The 19,526-nt window shown below is 40.3% G+C and overlaps 1 protein-coding gene across 2 annotated transcripts in view; it reads right to left on the bottom strand.

Moving 5' to 3' along the window:
- Nucleotides 1-2,085: 2,085 nt before the first annotated feature.
- The window catches only part of kiaa1549lb (KIAA1549-like b), a 59,246-nt gene continuing 41,805 nt past the window's right edge, over nucleotides 2,086-19,526 (bottom strand). The window contains exons 11-23 of one of the 2 annotated variants that reach the window (XM_031846139.1): nucleotides 19,090-19,253; nucleotides 18,214-18,249; nucleotides 16,431-16,621; nucleotides 13,658-13,788; nucleotides 12,609-12,733; nucleotides 11,515-11,744; nucleotides 10,530-10,553; nucleotides 10,305-10,437; nucleotides 7,697-8,071; nucleotides 7,517-7,611; nucleotides 7,033-7,181; nucleotides 6,301-6,452; nucleotides 2,086-4,990 (exon numbers count right to left, since the gene is read on the bottom strand). In XM_031846139.1, coding sequence (XP_031701999.1) covers nucleotides 4,721-4,990; nucleotides 6,301-6,452; nucleotides 7,033-7,181; nucleotides 7,517-7,611; nucleotides 7,697-8,071; nucleotides 10,305-10,437; nucleotides 10,530-10,553; nucleotides 11,515-11,744; nucleotides 12,609-12,733; nucleotides 13,658-13,788; nucleotides 16,431-16,621; nucleotides 18,214-18,249; nucleotides 19,090-19,253 — 2,075 coding nt within the window. In that variant the 3' untranslated portion in view covers nucleotides 2,086-4,720. The remainder of the gene's footprint in view (nucleotides 4,991-6,300; nucleotides 6,453-7,032; nucleotides 7,182-7,516; nucleotides 7,612-7,696; nucleotides 8,072-10,304; nucleotides 10,438-10,529; nucleotides 10,554-11,514; nucleotides 11,745-12,608; nucleotides 12,734-13,657; nucleotides 13,789-16,430; nucleotides 16,622-18,213; nucleotides 18,250-19,089; nucleotides 19,254-19,526) is intronic. The other variant, XM_031846140.1, reaches the window with a different exon arrangement.

Below are 19,526 nucleotides of genomic sequence, written 5' to 3'. Positions count from 1 at the left end.
AAATGTGAGGAGAGGGAGCAGCATATGAGGGGGAAGACTGAAGGGGACACACAGTTATCTTCCTCTTGTTTTACACTCACGGTAACCAGGTCATAGCAGTGGTGTGATCATTTTTTTGAGGAGGTGTGGACAAGTTATGCGGACTGGAATTTTCTGAGATGCACCGATGTAGGCAGAGAAATAATCGATAGAATTACATGAAATAGCAGGCTGAACCACACAAGACCGCCGTTATGAAAAGGTTTGTCTATTTAGAGCTCAACTGCCCTGACACAGAAAAAGTTGCAAAGCTTTATTTACTCTACACGCATGATTCATTTGAAACAAGCGTCTGTTGCAGAGGCGCAACAGGCAATAAGATCATCTTCATGTTTTATTCCACTGTGCAGTTCAGAGGCACCTCAGTTAATGAGACTCAGTCAGTCTGGTTTGGAGTCTGACTTTCAATACATCACCCACTGAGTTCATATATTAAAATTGCACCACTGGCGAAGACTTCAGTCGGTGGAAAACAATGTGTCATTTTCATCCATATCAAATTAATTGTATAGAAGAGTTTAATGTTATCATTTGGCATATCCGTTGTCATTGGATCATTTAAGGGTATGATGTGAAAGTGCAGCGAGTGGAAACATCACTTTCAGTGTCAGATTCTGTTCACTCATTTGCAAGTGTGTTTTCCTTGACCTGTCCTTGCACTGACCATTGTGGTAATTAGCTAATGCCTGTGCTGCACAAGAGAAGGCTGTATACTTAATTATCCTTTATTAGAGATTATAGGCACTCAAGAGTCAGATCACATTAGGCTGTGGCTTTGTACACTCTATCTGAGAAAGAAGAACACACAGAGATTAACGGAGCACAAAGATAAAAGTGTCTACACAAGTGCAGCAGTGTAAACTATAGAAAGAAATGCTGTAATGTATTATTGCCTTGACAACATTGCACATGACATTGATAAACTCCTGATGTGTTTCAACACAGACCTGATTTGAGAGTGAATAATAATTATGATTAGAAATGGCAACAAGATAAGTGACAGATGAAGCCACATTTCATGAGTGTAACAATGTCAAACAACTTTCTTTTTGATTAGATAACAGCAAACTGTGTGCATTTAGAGATCATGACAGCAGCAATGCCAGGTTGTTGACAGTGTTTACAGTAGAACAATCAAACATTGCTAATTATTACTTCCCTCATCCCTCACTGTCTACCTCTGGTGTAATATTTTTGTGTACCATTCTCCAAACACCATTCAATATAATGCATTTTGATACAGCACCACGCCAAACTTAAGCTTAACAAATACACACAACAGAATCAACAACTCTCTGAAAGAATGCCATCAAACCGTGAACACTGCAAGCTGAATGCACAGCTCCCTCTCTCTCTCTGGAAGAGAGGGAGAAAGAGTTCTGACTTATTTACCATTTAGATAACAATATGCTTCTCTCACTGAGGGGGGACGTTTGTTTGCTGGGTTTAGGCTGAGCCCTGGTGGGAAAATGCTGAACTACAGATTTATACACAGACACGGATAAAAGACAAACAAAGATGGGGCAATCCGATTCTGGCACTGGTGTTGGCAACACATGTCGGTCACACGTAAAATCAGTTATCTATACATATATCATTTGATTTTATGTTAAATGAAATTCCCCTGGAGGCTGGCTGGTTAGTTTCAGATTTAGATCAAATAATCTGCACAAAGTCGAGCTTTTAAGGTATTTATCCATGTCATTTTATCTAATAATGATATTTATTTCTCAATTAAAGCTCTGGCATCATGGCTGACAGCAGGTCATTTAACGGGACACAACTACCAACCTCTGTATCCCTTCACCATCAACCATTACTCTGCCTCATGGAGCAAGGGAAGAGTGGTGTAAATAGAAGACAATAATAATCACCTCCACTACTAATTTGTTCCAAAATGATAAAAGTGGCTAACTGAAATACCAGAGAAGACTATGGAAGGGGAGCATCAGTACAGCAATCGTTTCAATTCTATTGGTATTGCTCATCAGAAAAAATGTCACGCAGAAAGTAAAAGAGGTATTGAAGACACAGATTAATGATCGATTCTTCTAATAAAATCTTTTATTTAATTTCAATCATGTAGGCTAATATTTCTTTCATTCTCCATTTGTCTCACTTTCAAATCAATCTTGGAGTAACATCAAATATAACAAGATCAAGCACATGAAAAAAGGAAATGAGAAACCTGCCAGGAAGACAAAAAGACATAGATTTTCACAGGTTTAGCTCACTTTATGTATCATTTGATGGAATAGATACATTTTTCTAAACCAATAAACCAAATAAAACCCTTTTATTTAATATCGCCAAGTATTCTCAGTTATCCAGCATGAGAATGTGGAAAGGTGTTCACTTCTGGTATACACAAAAATGGTTTAACTGTATTAAGTACAGTTCTTAAGACATTAAGTGCTCCTCTGAATAATGGGTAAAAGGAATATTGGGAAAACAAGCAACAACAAAGTTCTTGTTGAGTTTAAGACAAACAGTATTTCCTTATACCTACGTATGCATCAACAGGCATGAGTATAAAAGAACATTTCTTGGAAGAGGGCGAGGGTTTGTTACAAAAACATAATGCAAAAAGGCTAAATTCATCCAGGATTGCTGCAATAACAATACTGTCCTATGAAAGGAAATGATATAAAGGCATTTTCACTCATAGTTGTCTTTCTTATGTCACAACTGCCATCTATCTTATGACAGCATGGACTTTACCAATCAGCAAAGCATTCCATGTTGGTTTTCAATAATATAGTAAAAGTAGGCAATCTATAGCATCTCAATGTTTATGCAAACACATTACAGCACCCTTGCTATAGGCTTACAGGTACTCATCTGCAGTCGGTCCGACTTTCCATTCCCAGGCCAGCAATCCTGCATTAAGTATTCACCTTAAACAATTGAAGGATTTTATGCCACGGTGAAATACGAGTCCTCGATGACTCGACGACGTTTCGTTTCATTGAATAGTTTATATATGTTTTGTGCACTGCCCTGGTATGGCGGCTTTAGTCTGACTTTAAAAACAGACAAAATAAAATAGGGTGACAAAGCTGATTAAGACGGCCAATTAAGTGATTGAGATAAAAAAACAAATGTGCAGCTTCAAGATATTAATTGAATCATGTCATCAAAAAAAGCTTAATTGGATCATGAATGTCCCGATCTTCCCCTAATTAAAGAGTTGACCTCCCTCGCTTTTGTCGCTGCTGGAATAATACTAGCAAGCACGAGTTTCCTTCATTTCAGTAGCTATCGGAAGGCTCATTGGCTTTTATTTATGTGTGCAGTCTTTTGTTTCATCTAATTTGACCGCTTCTTGCATTTTAATGCTCTATGTAGATGATTTAAAACATAATTGATGTTGATGCCTAATGTGAAGAAGCAGTTTTTAAACAAATTTGCAATAAACAATTTGCTTTTTAAGGTAAATGTCTACCTCAGCATAGTCAAACTTTGCACCTCACAAACTGGATGATTCCAGGGTGCATTAGTGCTCCACACTGTGTTCACACTGAACAATGACAAGTACTGTACTGTACAATGAGTCGACGCTTAGGCAGACATTCACAATGTTACACAATGGTTTGTGCACTTAAAACTTCTTAGAACAGGAGTACTGATGTAAGACCTCTCATTAGGTCAGTAGTTTACATGAACTTTGTCTTCATTCATGAAATGCACCCATTGAGACCATTAAGATGTCGTAAGGCCAGTAAACAAGCAATGCTAACCTTGTTTATAGTTTAACTTAACAAGAGCAAAGAGAATTGTTTTGTGACAAAGGTTTTGGAGTAGAATGTGCATTGAATCCTCTGTGCATCCTCACACCACTGGGCTACTTATAAAACTGCTACTCTGTGCAAATATGAAATAACTCAACTGTTTCATTTGGGTTTCTGAAAGTTCATGTTTTGAAGTTTTCACGCCATGTCAATCAAGTCAATGTACCTTGTGCACACCCAAACTAATATATGAGAGATAAAGATATATAAATGCAAAAATCTCCATCTTGTTATTACATCATCACAGATGCAACTTAAGATTTCACGTTTCAATTGGGTTCAACTAAAAAGGCAGATCCACATATACTCAGTTGAATGCATTTGTTAATTAACAGGACTGTTATGGTGTTGGTATCTGATATGAAAATAAAGTGGAGGATTTGTGGTAGATTGATGTGGTACGGCTGCCAGTGATGAGGCCTTGTTGAGGCAGAACGGTCTATAAAAGGAGATGAGATAGATGATGTCTGAATACTGTACATGCTCATATATACTGTGTACTGTTTGTACTTGGTATTTGGTCTTCTCAGTACAGACAATAATGCTTTTTCCCTCTTTTCAATTGATTCTGATTCACAAAGAAATGTCTGAACCTGGAAATAATTATATTCTCCATATTAAGTGTATCCTATTGACATATCTACAAAGAAGAGATGCATGTAGTTACTTGGGACATCATCAATAGAGGATGGCATTTTTTTCGAAAAATAAAAAAAAGAAATTCAGGAGCTGGAATACACCAAGGGTGTGTGGACAAAAATCAATCAGTGGTTAATTTTACAGTACAAACATCAAAAAACTGAAGGAGCACCGCCTTTGTGTACCTCTGTTGAAGACCAATGCACAGTTAACCATCTTCTGCATACAAGAGGGGAGAATTAAAACCAAAATTAAAACTCAAACACGTCGTTCTGCTTCTTCGCCAGCTTTGCCACCTCCAGCCGGATAGCCTGCACGAGTGCAGAGGTGGAGAGGCTGCTCAGGGGCATGCTGTCCATGTCCTTCACCACCTGAGTCAGCCTTTGCTGGGATACTGGGCTAGGGGAAGTGGGTGGCTGCTCCAGTGCCTGGTTGTACTGCAGGGGCAACCTGGTGGGGCTCCCCTGTGGGTAGCGAGGATGAGGAAAAGCCAAAGCCTCTACATACCCAGGCAGGGGAACCTGGAAGACAGGGAAGACGTGAAGTCAGTAATAAAGCCACTTCGCAACATTACTACCCACCAAAATGAAGGCTGCCAAGTAGATAATTAGAAGGATACAGTATATGCGACCAATTTTTTATTTTGCTGAGTGAACTTCTTTTCTTGCACCACTATTTTAGAAAGATTTAAATGTGTGATAAATGAAAATATAAACAATTGTATCTGGGAAAAATCCTTATAAATGAGAAAAATTACAGGGAAGTAATGAGCGTGGAGATCTACTGTGTGAGTGTATAATGCTGAAATGGACTTTGGTTCAAACAGTGTTTGAACTCCAAAATGAACTACTTGTGAATGTTGATACAAAATCTTCAAGTGTCAGATTTAAATTAAAATCAAAAACAAAAAAGCAAAAGAGGTTTATTTTTTAGGAAATGAGCTCAACTACCCCGGTATTTTGTTGTGTCCACTCAACGCCAGCCTTAAATTCAGCAAATGGTTTCTAAATGACACTGTGTGAAGGCATCTGGTTGAAACATGCAAAACAGACACACAAGGAGACTCCTGTGCATGGGAGGGGAGGGAGGGACACATGGATGTATAACAGATCTGACCTGAACCCGTCTTATTTTAATGAAAAACAGAGGAGATGGTAGGAGGACTGTTATTTAACGAGGGCCAGTCCTGTTCGAGGGTGGATAGGAACATGAGCACAAACAGACTTGTGTCAGTGCCATGGTGGGATGGTCTGCAACTACTGCAATGTTTAAATACAGAAAGGCAATCTCACCTACCCATGACAGATATATTTCCCTACTGATTTTTCAGAGTAATTATTCCTTTTTAGCCCTGGCTGTTGCAGTGATGTAGCACACTTTTTGGCTCCATGGGGTGACCAGAAGTTATGAGAAATATATCCTGACAACCAGGAGGTAAGGGTGTGGTATTTCAATAACACCCTACGAGACTTTCTGTGAGTCTACAATAATAATTCTCACTGATTGAGTCTAATCTTACGACACTAACACGCAAGGGAGAGAAACAGAGAACATCTTTTCTGTTAAGAGCACTTTTTTTAACCTGTACATGCTCTTCTACTTTCTATTTCTGCAAGACATTTCACAATAGTGAGTAGTTTATTTTCTGAGGTTTAATTATTCGGACAAAGATTTTTTGGTCCACGGGGACAAATACGAACCGTGCTAGTTTAATCAAGACATCTGGTCATGTTACTCTACCTCTATACATTTCTCCTCTTTCAGTTATTATATCTATTTATTGTTTAGTAGGATTGGCTGCTTCCTAAGCAAACAAAATAGGCTTCCTTACAGAGTCTGCCCACTGTGGCGGCACATCCTCAGGCTCAGGTGGGTAGGACATCCAGGAGGGACTGTGGTAGGAGGTGGTTGGTGTGGAGACAAAGTATTCTGAGTAGCCGGGCCTGGTGGCTGGGATGGCATAGACGGCTGTTATTGGGTTTCCTACAGAGAAAAGAAGAGAGGCTGTCACATTCTTCCACTGGTGATTGTACTTCAGGGGATGTATTTATTACTATTCTTGAAAAATGTATGCTGGCATGGAAGCAAAGCACACTGTGGGTTTCTTTTGAATTTTGGGTTTCAAAGTCTAAACCTCTAGTGAGTCCGTTGGGAAAAGTCGTTTTTTTTGTGTTTATTCGTAACTTCAGGGGCCTAGGAGCCAAATGGTAGGGAGTGAAGTTGAGGTTAAATACTTTCTGAGTTTTGTCCCTGCAAAATAAAATCACCACCACTGATGTAGGAAAAGTAGAAGAAAACAGAGACCCTTTGATGCTGCTGAAGCGTTTCTGATGCTGTTGATGTATGTGAATGCTGCACATATGGGTACCAGTCTTCATATTATTATAACTATTCAGTGGGTTTTATTTTCCATTCCAATTTTCCATTATGGCATTTTATCCCTTCTTTTATGTTCATTCTGTGTCTTTTTGCTTTATTGTAAAGCACTTTGTGCTGCAGTTCCTGTATGAAAGGTATTATACAAATAAAGTAAATTACTATTATTTTTTACTCATATGCTTACCTGAGTAGTTGGACACAGGCTGCTCTGCAGTGATAGATGGAAGTGCTGCTCTAGTTGTTGGCCCATATGGGTTGTCGTTATGTTGACTCTGCATTTCAGTGACAGATGTCGCTGAGCTCCTTGCCTTAGGCCCCAAGTCAGAAGTGGAACTAAGTTGGACAAAGATTGGACATAAACGTAGAGTTACTGAAATACTTGGCCAGTACCACTAGATGGCAGACACTCTATGTGGAAAACACAGTACCTTATTAACATTCTTGCCATCTCTCAATGCACTAGTTCAATATTCAAATTTAAACAAGGCCTTAAATGACCCTGGCCACAGCACAGTACCTGGTGAATATCTAGTCCCTAAACATGAATTTGAATGTGAAAATGTGGACTGTTTGATGGGCTTCGAGATGCTACAGACAGTGTGTGTATGCTTGTGTCTGCCGGAATGTGTGTGTGTATGTATGTGTGTGTGAGACCGACTCAGACATACCGTCTTAAGGAGGTCCCAGGAGGGGGTCCATTACGAGGCGGTAAAGGGGGAGGAGAGCCCATGGCCATCTCAGGAAGCTGGGTGAAGCGAAAGGCCTTAAACAGATAGTGGAAGGCATTTAAGGTTACAAAGACTCTAACACAGTTGTTAAGAGAGGGGAAATAATCTCATCCCACTTACCGGTTTGGGCAGGCTGCATTGATACATTTCTGCACCGTAGGATGGTACCCACTGCAAGCCTCCCCTTCCACAGTTCATTGTACCCGGGGCGCTGGTCACCATGTCGGTGTAGGGGAGGGGAGGCGGTGCGGGACTGTAGCGGTCAGGAGGTGGGTGGTGGTGATGGGAGTGCCTTCCGGATGTGGACTGCCCCCCTGAAGCCAGGCTGAATGCCTCCTCCAGCAGCAGGTGCATCTGCTGTCGCACTTCATCAATGGACGGCTGTGAGCTCAGAGTGGACGTCTCCGAGTGGCCTTTCAAGCCCTGACCATACAGAAATCCTCGTGGCCCCATTAGACGGTCAACATTCGTCTCCTCAATCAACTCAGGCTCAGTCTAAAACATATGCAAAGACATTGAGACTCAACACACACAATACATAGAAACAGTATAAGCCATTTTTTAGTATACAAGAAAAAAGGACATGAAACTTGGACAAAATGTTTAAGTAAAGCGCCCAAAGTCAATGGTGATGGCTTGTGTGTGTAAATCTGTAGCAGCTGCCGCCTGGGGCGGCATGTTGTGATTTACACCTGGACCAATATTAGAAAATCAATCCCCTCCTCACTGATTGACAAGATATCAAGAGATGCACCTTGAGAATCCTGGAAAGTAACAAGTTCTATTATGTCTCCTGTCATTCTCTCAGTGGGTTGTTGACAAGGTGCTGACTGAGTGAAGAAGAAGAAGAGGCTGTTTCATGTTGTTTCTGAGACAAGTCAGCTGGAGGAGTTTAATCCAGCTTGGTCACAGTAGGTTCAGCCAGAACCAGGCAGTTTTTATTTCAGTGAGTGCTAACCTGTACTTTAATTATAAGCAATCCAAGTAGTTGCTGGAGGTATATAATATGTGTGCTCATGCTATTTTCCCTTTTTATTTCTCTTTTCTTATCTACACTACAGTATATACGGTATAAACGTCATTCTGTCTCCCATGTATATTCATTGAATTTCCCTCATTATTTGCCTGCTATCTCACTCCATTTTTCCATCCTCTTTCTCACATTTTGTGAAAGTCTCCATCTTTCCATAACCTGTACTCTTTCTCCATCTCCCGGCGTCTGTTTCCATCTATTCAGTCCTTATATTCAGTGATAAATGAATACAAGTTGAGGCTGCCCTACTTCCTGTGCGAATAGAGGGCATCCACAGGAGACCTAGTGTAGTGCACCTCATAAATCAGCCCGCCCTGCAACACGGAACGGCAGAGGCTTGCATCTGCAGTGATGGGGCCTGCAGCCACACTAGTCCCATTCTAATCAACAGGGCCAGGAGTTCTGTAAAAGGACTTTGTAGCTTGTATTGTGCCATATTTCAAACTGAGCTGAACAGTTGGCTTAACAGAGTCTGACCACACAGCAAATACAAACAGACCAAGAATCATGACAATGGGTGGTCACAATCAAGGAGCTACTATTTGTCTGGATGATGTCAATTTGTAGTGCTTGTCAAGAGTCTGCTGAAGTTTGTTATGCTTAAACATGTAGCATTTTGCTCATGGCACCACCCTGGCGTCCCAATAGTCTGATACATCGGTATCAAATGCACAAGATTTTCTTAGCAGACATTTGACTTGCAATAGTAGGAAAAGCACAGGTCCATATAATAACTTATCTATTTACCATGTAAGTGTCACAGGAAGCCATGCCAATGAGCAGGCACAATACCTGAGCCAGTTAGACCAATGTTTGTCCTGCTGTGACCGGTCAAAATGGCCGGCAGGTCAGTGAAATATTTCTACCTCTGCTCATATTTTTTTTTACAAAAGTACAGCTCAGAATGAAAACACTTTTTAGGAACGGTCTGCTCGATTACTCTCGGGCGCTCACATTAGGTATTGTGGCTTCATGACAGAAAGAGCCATGCACAGAGCCCTAATGGAACAATGACAGTGTGGAGGCATAAACCAGCCATCCTGAGACGCATTACATATCAAAACGACAGGACTTCATAAATCTTAACTCTTAATTATGAATGAACCACTTCACTTCTTGCTGTGGCATACTTTTTACCACATTTCAGTAGAATATGTTTGATTTCCAGCTCAGTGTCTGCACAGTGACTTAAATTGGTCAATAAGGCACATATTTCAACTGACAAGCTGTGATTGATAATGATCCTTTCTATTTTTACATTGCATCATGCTAGATTTAAAACAGTGGCATTAGGTTGTTTTTTTACTATCATCTGAATTTGGTACCAAGCATATAAATAGTTGTATTTGAATAATAATAATACATTTTTTTTGTATAGCGCTTTAAAAGGTAAAAACAGAAACAATAAAAGCAATTACAATATAAACAAAATAGATGACAAAACAGTAACAATAACAACACACATAACTAACTTCCCAGTACAGAATAGCTCATCCCCAGCACATCATTAATACTTGATAATAAGTTCAAAACCAATCTAATAGTACCTGATATTATTTAAAAAGTAGCAACAAGGTGTTCTGTCAATCACTTTGCTAGAGTAGGTGCTATGTTTTGAAAATGGTAAACTATTTTGGCCAGTTTAACTGCATCTTGTTGGGAGACAGGGTCAGTTGGTGACAACATGTGACTCACATCATAGCCGCTGTTGCGGATGCCTCTTCTGGGTCTCTCCCTCATAACAAGCAGGTCCATCTCTGTTCCTCCAGGACTGGGACTGCTCAGACTCTGTCTGCTGCGATAGGCCGGCTGCCCTACTTGGGAGTGCCTGTCAATTGGAGTATAGGGTAAGATTTAACACAAATCAGACCTGGGGTATAGTTAATAAAAAATGAAATCATTTAAATTCAGCTTTCTTACTTTTCAGCCATAGTTTCAGGGTGCCTGCCAGTGAAGGGCAAGTGGGAGAGGAGGGGTAGAGAACAGAGTGGGGGAATGTACTGTATATTTGACTGATTCCCTGTTACCAAAAAAAGGTACATAAAATTGCTTTGCAGACCAAATACAATCAATATGTTAGGATATCTCATAAGGACATCAAGTAAGAGAGCTGAATCAACAGTTTAAATAATAATGATGTATCATATGCCAGGTATGAGGATCTGCTTGAGGTGTTGCAAAGCACATTCAATACTGATAAAGCATCTAGTAAAACACAACTACAATGTACAATCAATGACAAAGGACAAGGTGCATTTCAGCAAGCCTGCTTTGAAATGATCACTTAGTTAGGCAAAGCATGTTGGTGTAAGTGATCAGCCACACACTACTCAACAGCAAAGAGTTGCTCAAATCTTTATCTTGCTCACCATGGTGGGATATAAGAATAACCACTCAACCCTTTGCTACTCTGAGTCAACACACGAGCCGCAATTGAAATGTTGATTTCCGCTCTGATGGCAGCTATTGCAGCTACATGTTAATCTCATGCGTGATCTGAGTCTGTAATAACCAAAGACTCCTTCCATTTTTTCATGTGCATCTGTGAAGCAGAAGCAGGACAGAACCAGCATTTAGGAACACCATGCCAATCCTCTTATCTCCATTATGGAAGCTCAGAACTTGGATCAAATTAATCAGGATGGCCTGATGGGTCTCTCACTGCCAACTAAGACAGGATAATGAAAACATTAGAGGAGACAGATTTACATATCTATAAGCTAATTAGGCACAGCAAGGGGGCAGCAGGGATGGATAACTGGCCATGGTTAGAAACCCAACCCCCCAATATGAACTGTCATGTCACTTGCATCTCTTTGTGATTGCTCAAATTGTATCCTCACACTCTTGCGTTTACCCTCAGCCAAACCCAGGTTCCACTTGCTTTTTTCCCCTCTCCCCTCACCTCCTGTGAGACTTGACATAAGTGGAACCTCGCTCATCATCAGGCTCCAGTGGTCTGCCATGCTCACCGGCTGCCCTCTCATGGCCGTGCCGCTGTCTCTGCACCACAGCTCGACCGCTGCCGCTGCCGTCCGTGGAGGGGAAGTCATAATAGCCCTTCCTCTTAGCCTTCAGTCTCAGCTTGTTTCTGTAGTGCTCAATGTCTGACTTCTGCTTCAGAGCCAAGTTCACCTGGAGAGAGAAAAAGCGCAGGACGCATTGAAACATGAGGAGATCGGAACACAAACAGGCACATGCGGTATTATTCTGCTTTGTCTTAAAAGGGATGTGAAAGATCAGAGGGTTCACGTGAAAAATAAGCTCTGAAAATGAAGCTGTTCACAGTTACCACAGGCAGAACAAGTGATAACAGTCACTTTACTGTACAGATTGTTTTATATATTTTTCTGGAGAATAACACTTGGATGAGCTTATAATATATAGAAAAAATTATATATTAAATATTGAAATGGAAGGAATATCTTTATAATTACAGTACGGCAAAGGAAATGCCCCTTTCGAGACTTAAACATTGTACTTTTTAAACACCTGATTGGATTCTTATGTGGTCGTTAGAGCGTCATCAGATGAAATCATACAATGCCACAAGCCATGTAACTAAATTAAAAGGGCGGAAAGAAAATTATATTTTATTTTATATGTTTGATGAAAGCCCTGGAAACCTCTTTAGTTATGAATATTAAGAGGTTCACATTCAAAGTGTATGTGTGGTTGTGGTTTAATCTGATCTGATCTGATCATTACATTTTGATTCAAATGCTGCTTAAATGTGATTGGTGCACAGACATATAACCTTTTTCCAAAAGAGCGCTGTTCACTTCAAACCAGTGAGAAAAACAAAAAACACAAATGAAGAAGTTTTGCACATGAAATGATCAAAACTACTCTAACTTTTGCAACAAAATAGTGATCTCATCTTTGTCGCTCATTATGAGAAGTTGGTACAGAACATTTAGGGTCTTTAACACAAATTAATGTTCAAGCAAGTCTGTGCAAGTCTGTGTCTCTCTAAATGGATTTGTGCATGTGCATCACCTCTCCATTGACGAGGGCTGAGTCCTGGCTGCGGTCAGAGGATGCGGGGTGTGTGTAGTGGGGCTGAGACGCCATGGGCTTTATGGAGATGAGCTGCAGGGAGCCAGAGGAGGTGTCATATGGATCTGAAGAACAGAGAGGGAGTTCACTCACAAAGAGACTACAAATACCTCTAATCACTGCACTGTCAGTCAAAAGGGGAACAAACTGTCACACTCCCTCTTTGTCTCTCTGTCTGACCCCCCCCCCCCCCCTACCCTCTCATCACCTTGTCTCTCTGTGGCTGACAATGTGGGGTTATGTCAAACATCCGTCGTCTGTGTCAGCAAATGAAGTAGTGGACGGAGAGGATAGATCACAAAGATAGAGTTGGCTGCAAAAGGTTGTGGCAATGCATCTCTGTGATAGATGAAAGGAACAGACTTTGCACTTTCATTTCTTATCTGACATCAGACAAACTCGATTCAATTCTAGTTTCCCTTAACTCAGCTGATGAATTATTCAATCCATTAAGAAAATCATAATCTGGCAAGCTCGATCTGATTTACAAGCACGGTATATAAATTGGTAACTCACACCCAACACATGTGGGATATTTAGTGACAGTGAACACTAGAACAGTTAATTGTTCAACGTCCGAACGGCTTTTACTTAAACTGCTTTTGCATCTCAGAAGAGCACAAGATGTTTGACTTCATATGGTCTTTCTGCATTTTTGCATGAGTCAATGTGTGAGTGAGTGTCACAGGATCAAATAATCTGACACACTGTATCATGCCAGCAGAGTGTCTCTCTCTCATGCATATTCATCGTGTCCATCTCCGCTTACTGCTGAGTGGCTACCTTTCTGGCTGCAAAAAAAAAGAAATAGCTGCAGTGCATCTCTCTTAGGGTACCTGTGTGCATGAGAGACAAAGACTGGAAAAGGGCTTCACACACAAAGAGAATGGGAGAAGATTTTTTTGGCATCTGTGACACGCCTGACCTTGTCTGTAAAGGAGCTCGTAGAATACATTATTTGTTATTTTTCATCAGTGTGCGACTCTTACCGTCCCTTTTGCGCGTCTCCTCCTTTGTCGGTTTCTGCTGTGCTGTGACTTTCAGCACTGTCAAGCTCCTGCTGGAATTCAGCTTCTCTGATTCGTTGCTGATGACGGAACCGTCCTCACTCGGCAACTTGCTGCAAGTAACCATAGCAACAAGAAAAGGCGGTGAGCTCTCCGGAAGCTGGGCTCTCAGCCAGGTTATGTCATCCCTCCCTTAAACAACGTCACCTTTCCCTCTCCCTCCCTTTTATGTGTGTATTTTGTACATTTACCTCCATGCTCATTAATAAACCATTATGTCTTTATTACATTACTGTATTCTTACTTATGTGCCATGCATGTTTCAAAACCAGTGTGCGTTCATGTCTAGCGTGAAGCAAGACTAGTTCTTGCGTTAACTGGACAAACCATTGCTTTATCCAATTCTTGTTTCACTAGCTTCAAAAAGCTGTACCGTAGTTGGAATTACAGCTGATCAAGCAGCGGCTCAGAGGACCACGAGGCTGACAGTGACATCAAAGCACCGTGGTCTATCCCCTAATTGTCTGGTAAAAATGATAACAGCAAAGAGAGACAGAGGAACAGAGGCTGCCCTCCCTGCTCTCGTCGAGGCAGTGCTGCAGAGCGCTAGCTCCGTGCTCCAGTCAAAGACGTGTTGTGTGTAATAATTAATTGAGGTGTACAGAATGCTACATTTACATTGGCTCTTTGAGAGGATAGTATGTTTGATCCAGTGACGGTGTTTCGAGTCTAACAGATGTGTGACCTGTGTGTAAAACTGAAGGGATTGATGAAGAAGCAAATTAGACAAGATTGTGTACAGCATGCATGTTTTTAAATGTGTTTGTATCCAACATACATAACAGCATTCTAGCCCTGAATTTATAAGTCATCTTATCTAAATCTTTTTGAAGGTAAATAAAACAGTAACCTATGAAAATGTAACCTCACAGCATCATCTGGCAAGACTCAACAGGCATTTTGGGACAGATGTCACTTCAAACCGGCTGTACGTCAACAAGTACTGTGATTAAATGATTTGCTCGTCTGCCAATGGTCTTGGATTCAAGTAAAGTGCTACTGTAAAATCAAGTTGCACTTGTTCCAGATTTCATCATCTCATAATGAGATCTGTGGTTTTGGAGATGGAGGCTACTTTTGTGCAGCTAGTTAAAGTCAACCAGGCTCAAGCTAATTTTTGAATAATGTATTACATACTATGTCACAGAATAACTAACTTCTATCTTCATTTATGATGTTAATATCTCTGTGTGCCTGAAAAATCAGACCTGTCCTGGGATAATAGCACATGGCTGGTTGAAAACCGGATAAACTATTAGACATTACTAATAGTTACTAATGATTACTTGAGACTCGGTCTCATAACAAGGAGAGAAACTTTAGGACCAACAGTTTGATGAATAACAAATTAAAAACTTTTGCTGCCTCAGGAGTCTGCAAAATCATTACTGCAGGACCTCCAGTCTATAGATTTCCTATTCTGTCACAAACATTTCATTTGATCTCATTATCCAACGTGGCTGTGAAAAATTACGCCCTTTTTCGTTCCTCGATTAAATAATTTAGCATGATTTAACATGGCAATTCATTTCCGAAACAGCCCTTCTGACTGTCAGATAAGGTAAATGGTCCATTTCACCTGCCCACATAGAGAACTCTGTTAATTACCGCCTATCACTCAGCATCAGGGTAGAATGAGGACAAACAATAGAGCTGGAGGGATCTTTGTGTTTTATCGCCCTGCCTCTCTCTATGCGACCCAGGAGCTTTCTGACAGAGCAGTCGTGCAATTGTTAAGAATAACACACACTGTATACTGTAAGCATGTACTACCATTTGGGATGATGCTTGCCTGAAGGTTAAACCTTGAAATATGTTTGAATGAATTGAGATCTTTCAGCCGATCGGAAGAAACATGTTTCCTTCAAACGTGCTGACGTGTTAATAAGACAAATACAGCTCAGACTAATGAAAACTGAGCATGAAAATCTAAATCTTAGCTGAGCCTAGTAGACTGAGATTGAGATATCCTAACCGCTGCTGTACAGAGAATAAATACCTTTGATTGAGGTAAAAACATGGCTTTTCCTTTGTACAACCCTCACGTAAAAGCATTTAAGTTTTTTTTTTTAATTTTTCATTCATGATCCATTAAAATTCATGAATCTCCTTGTGTTTTGTGTCCTTGATAGCATTATCCGTAACCACTTAGCCTGTTTAGGGTCTCTGGGGGGCCAGAGACAATCTCAGCTGACATTGGGGGAAGGCAGGGTACACCATGTACAGGTCGCCAGACTATCGCAGGGCTGACATACAGAGACAGACCACCATTCACACTCACATCCACAAGCAATTTAGAGTCATCAACTGATCTGCCTTTGGAAAGAGAATCCTTGCTGACATGGGGAGAACATGCAAACTTCAGCCCCGGAATCAAACTCGGGTCCATGTTGACGTGAGGCGACAGTGCTAGCCACACCACACCACCATGCAGCACTGAGTGATATTCATGCACAGTGTTTAATCTTACCACCAAAATAAAATGAATCACATTCTCTGTTTGACTGAATATCAAGATGTTATTGCTTCACCTACAGTACATCCAGATGCTCATATTTAAACTTTATTCTGAGGCCAACATCATCTAAATAATGTTACAATATTGTTTTACTTATAATACCACTATTGTAGTATTAAAGTTTTGGTGATACAAATTACAACATGAGGAGGTCAATGTGTGTAGATATAACGATACCTCTTGTGTTTGTCAGAGGTGAGGCTTTTCTTATTGGCAGTTCCGTCTTGCTGCAGGGCCTTTTCTAGTGAAAGCGGTGTGTCCCGAATTTGTAGAGACATTACTAAGGTATCCTGACTGGCAGGCAGGGTCTCCTCATCCCCTCCCTGTTGGCCCAGGTGCTGCTTGGCATAGTCAAAACCCTGGACCGGCTGATGGACAAGTGTTGAGTGAAAATAAAAAAAGACAAAAGAGACAGTTTTAAGTAAGATTCATTTCTATTCACATACCTGCAGTGACATAACGTTGAGAGGAGAAACAAAGAGAAATGCATTAGCCAACCACGTAAACAGACACCTCAAATTAGGAGATGTCCAGAGGACTTAAGGAACTGAACTGGGATTACTGCTCTACTCTGCCTTCAAACAGATAAGCACAGCGAAGGCTGTTTTTCATTTTCATCCAAATTCCTGTCGAATAAATGACTCGCAGTGGGCGGTGACAAGATGAGATCTGCAGACTGTCACAGAAATATTGTAGTGAAGTTAAACGTTTGAGGATAAGAGGGAGGAGGAAGAAGGTGGAAGAGGATTCATGGTGTTCTACCAAACACTGGATGTCAAAGTGTTTTATGGCGGGTGTACCGAAAGAACCAAAACAGTTCAAACCCCCAAACCAATACACACACCAACAATGAAATATTTAAGACTACCCTCATTGCAGTGTCATAAATTGTCCGACACACACCACGTCCTCAATGCAGCAAAGCTGTGGTGCAAAATCAATATGTGATCCTCCCTCGACTGAAGAACATGCATCCTCTCTCTTCCTACAGCACACACACACACACACACACACACACACACACACTCACATATAGAGAGTAAAGATTTTCTTTGGATCCAGTTTGCTCACTAAGTAAAAGTGCTATTGTAGCTGGTCTCAAAAGTGGAAACTCTAACAAGGGTGTGTGATGAAAGCTTACAGTCAGTGAATGTAATATAGACGAGGCAATGCAAGAGCCTGATTTAAATATTTCACTCCATCTTTGAGCATTTCAAGAGTTTTCCTTTAGCTTTTACATTACTTAGAAGGAAGTGGCTAGATATTCACCAAGAATGTGAAGGTCTGTCTGAAGCAACCCAACCATATTTCATATGATGATTAAATTAGGCTTCTTGGTGTTTTTTCATATGATGAGACTTTGCATGACTTTAAATGTTGTGTAGTATTAACTGCTCTGAAAGTCGCACTGAAGTTGCTTACTCAGCTTAATATAGAAGATTTGATTACTTTCTCTCAAATTAAATTCCATAAATAAAGGATGTGCTGAGTGTTATGTTTTGCATTTGCCCTTATCTACATTGATGTATAACAGTGCAGAGAACAGCTGGGCAGAAAAACAACAGACATGAAGGCGGAGATAACGTTGATTAGGACATTGTGATGAAATCCTTGATGCAACAATGGTGGAAACTGTTTTCAATCTTCAATCTACACATAACAGACAAGTGTCGATACACACAAACTCATTCTGCTTGAAAAAACAATCTACATTATAGCCATTCTCTGTAAAGCTTAGTCAACTGGAGACTACTATAAGAAGAATAGGCCTTTCATCCAAGAAAATCTCATTGTGAAAGGTTTGTTACTCCTTAGTTTTCATCAGCACAGCAGTCTATTTAAATGTATCAGGTAGGTGATGTCTGCCCAGAATGCCGTTCAAATCCCGCTGTTGGCACAGTTAAGCCCTGAAGATGAAAACACAGATCGGTAATGAGAGGAGATACAGAAAGGGAGGTACCTGGTGATAATAGCCCACATCTCTCCGATAAGCCATCTGAAAACAAGAGAAAATGTTTTAAACAGTGTGTGTTTGTGTGGTTAATCTTGAAGTCTCACGATTAACCAGGATTCTACCAATGTGTTAATACGGGTCGTAGAGACGGCATTATGCAGATAATACAGAATACAACACAACCATACAACAACAATTCTGTATACAAAGGTAATTTGCACATTCATCATTGCGGATCCTCATCGCTCACTGACACATACTGAACCACTGGAGCTATACCCTCACGATAAATACATTAAGATCCTTGTAATAAGTGTTAACCATAAGTTAATAGGTAATAAGACCCTTATAAGCCCTTACACGATTCTTATTAGCAATATATGTGGGTATAAGACTATATACATGTTAATAATAGCCTCATTAACACGTTTATTGTTGGATTATAAGACATCTTTAAGCACTTATGAGATACTTGTTAACAGTTTATAGACTGCTTAGGATGGTTATTAAAAGCATTATGACTTTCTTATAAAAGTTTTTAAAATACCGTTATAAACTCATTAGTTGAGTTTAACTACCACTTACCAATTTTGTTATTTTTAAATCTTTACTAAGCTTTTTGGTTGATTAGTAAGATTATTACATACTTTATTATGTATTAATCAGCAGTTATCTATGCACTTATCATCAGTTAACTGCTCTTTTCACATTCTGAACATGTGATATAAAACATCACTAATCACATCAACAAAACCAAGAAAAGCTTTAATCATCACAACTGAGAAGCTTGAAAAATGACTGATCATCAAATGTGTTCCAATTACAACATCATTTGATACAGACAGATGTTTACACAGTATGCAAAGAAAGAAAGAGAGATACCTTCGCTCTGGGATTCAGGTTGCCGATGGCATCGGCTTTAAAGTCATTTTTATTCTTCCTGCACAGCACAGCTGTGATGATGATGATGATGAGTGTGACTACGGCGATGGGGGCCAACACTGCAGCGATTATCCAAAGGTTATTAGGAGGGTTCTTGACCACAGCTGAAAAAATAAATACTTTTTCACCATCATCACTTCATTACATGGCATCCAGTGGACTCTAAACACTACATGATAACAGTTAATCCATTTGGAAGTATAATACAGCACACTTTTCCTGCTAATACATGCAGAAGCATCCGTTACACACACGCTAAGTGACACTGCGTGCAGCTCAACCTGAGATACAGTGTGCCTGATTCAGCTTTTGTAGGCAACAATCTATAAGAGAATGCAGCACAGCCTCTTTCTGTCTTCCCCTCTCTCCTGACCAGC

Source organism: Anarrhichthys ocellatus, unplaced genomic scaffold, assembly GCF_004355925.1.
Source record: "Anarrhichthys ocellatus isolate YVR2014 unplaced genomic scaffold, GSC_Weel_1.0 scaffold6, whole genome shotgun sequence".
Classification (NCBI taxonomy): domain Eukaryota; kingdom Metazoa; phylum Chordata; class Actinopteri; order Perciformes; family Anarhichadidae; genus Anarrhichthys; species Anarrhichthys ocellatus.
The sequence above is the reverse complement of the archived record's forward strand: the minus strand, read 5'-3'. Positions and strand labels throughout refer to the sequence as shown.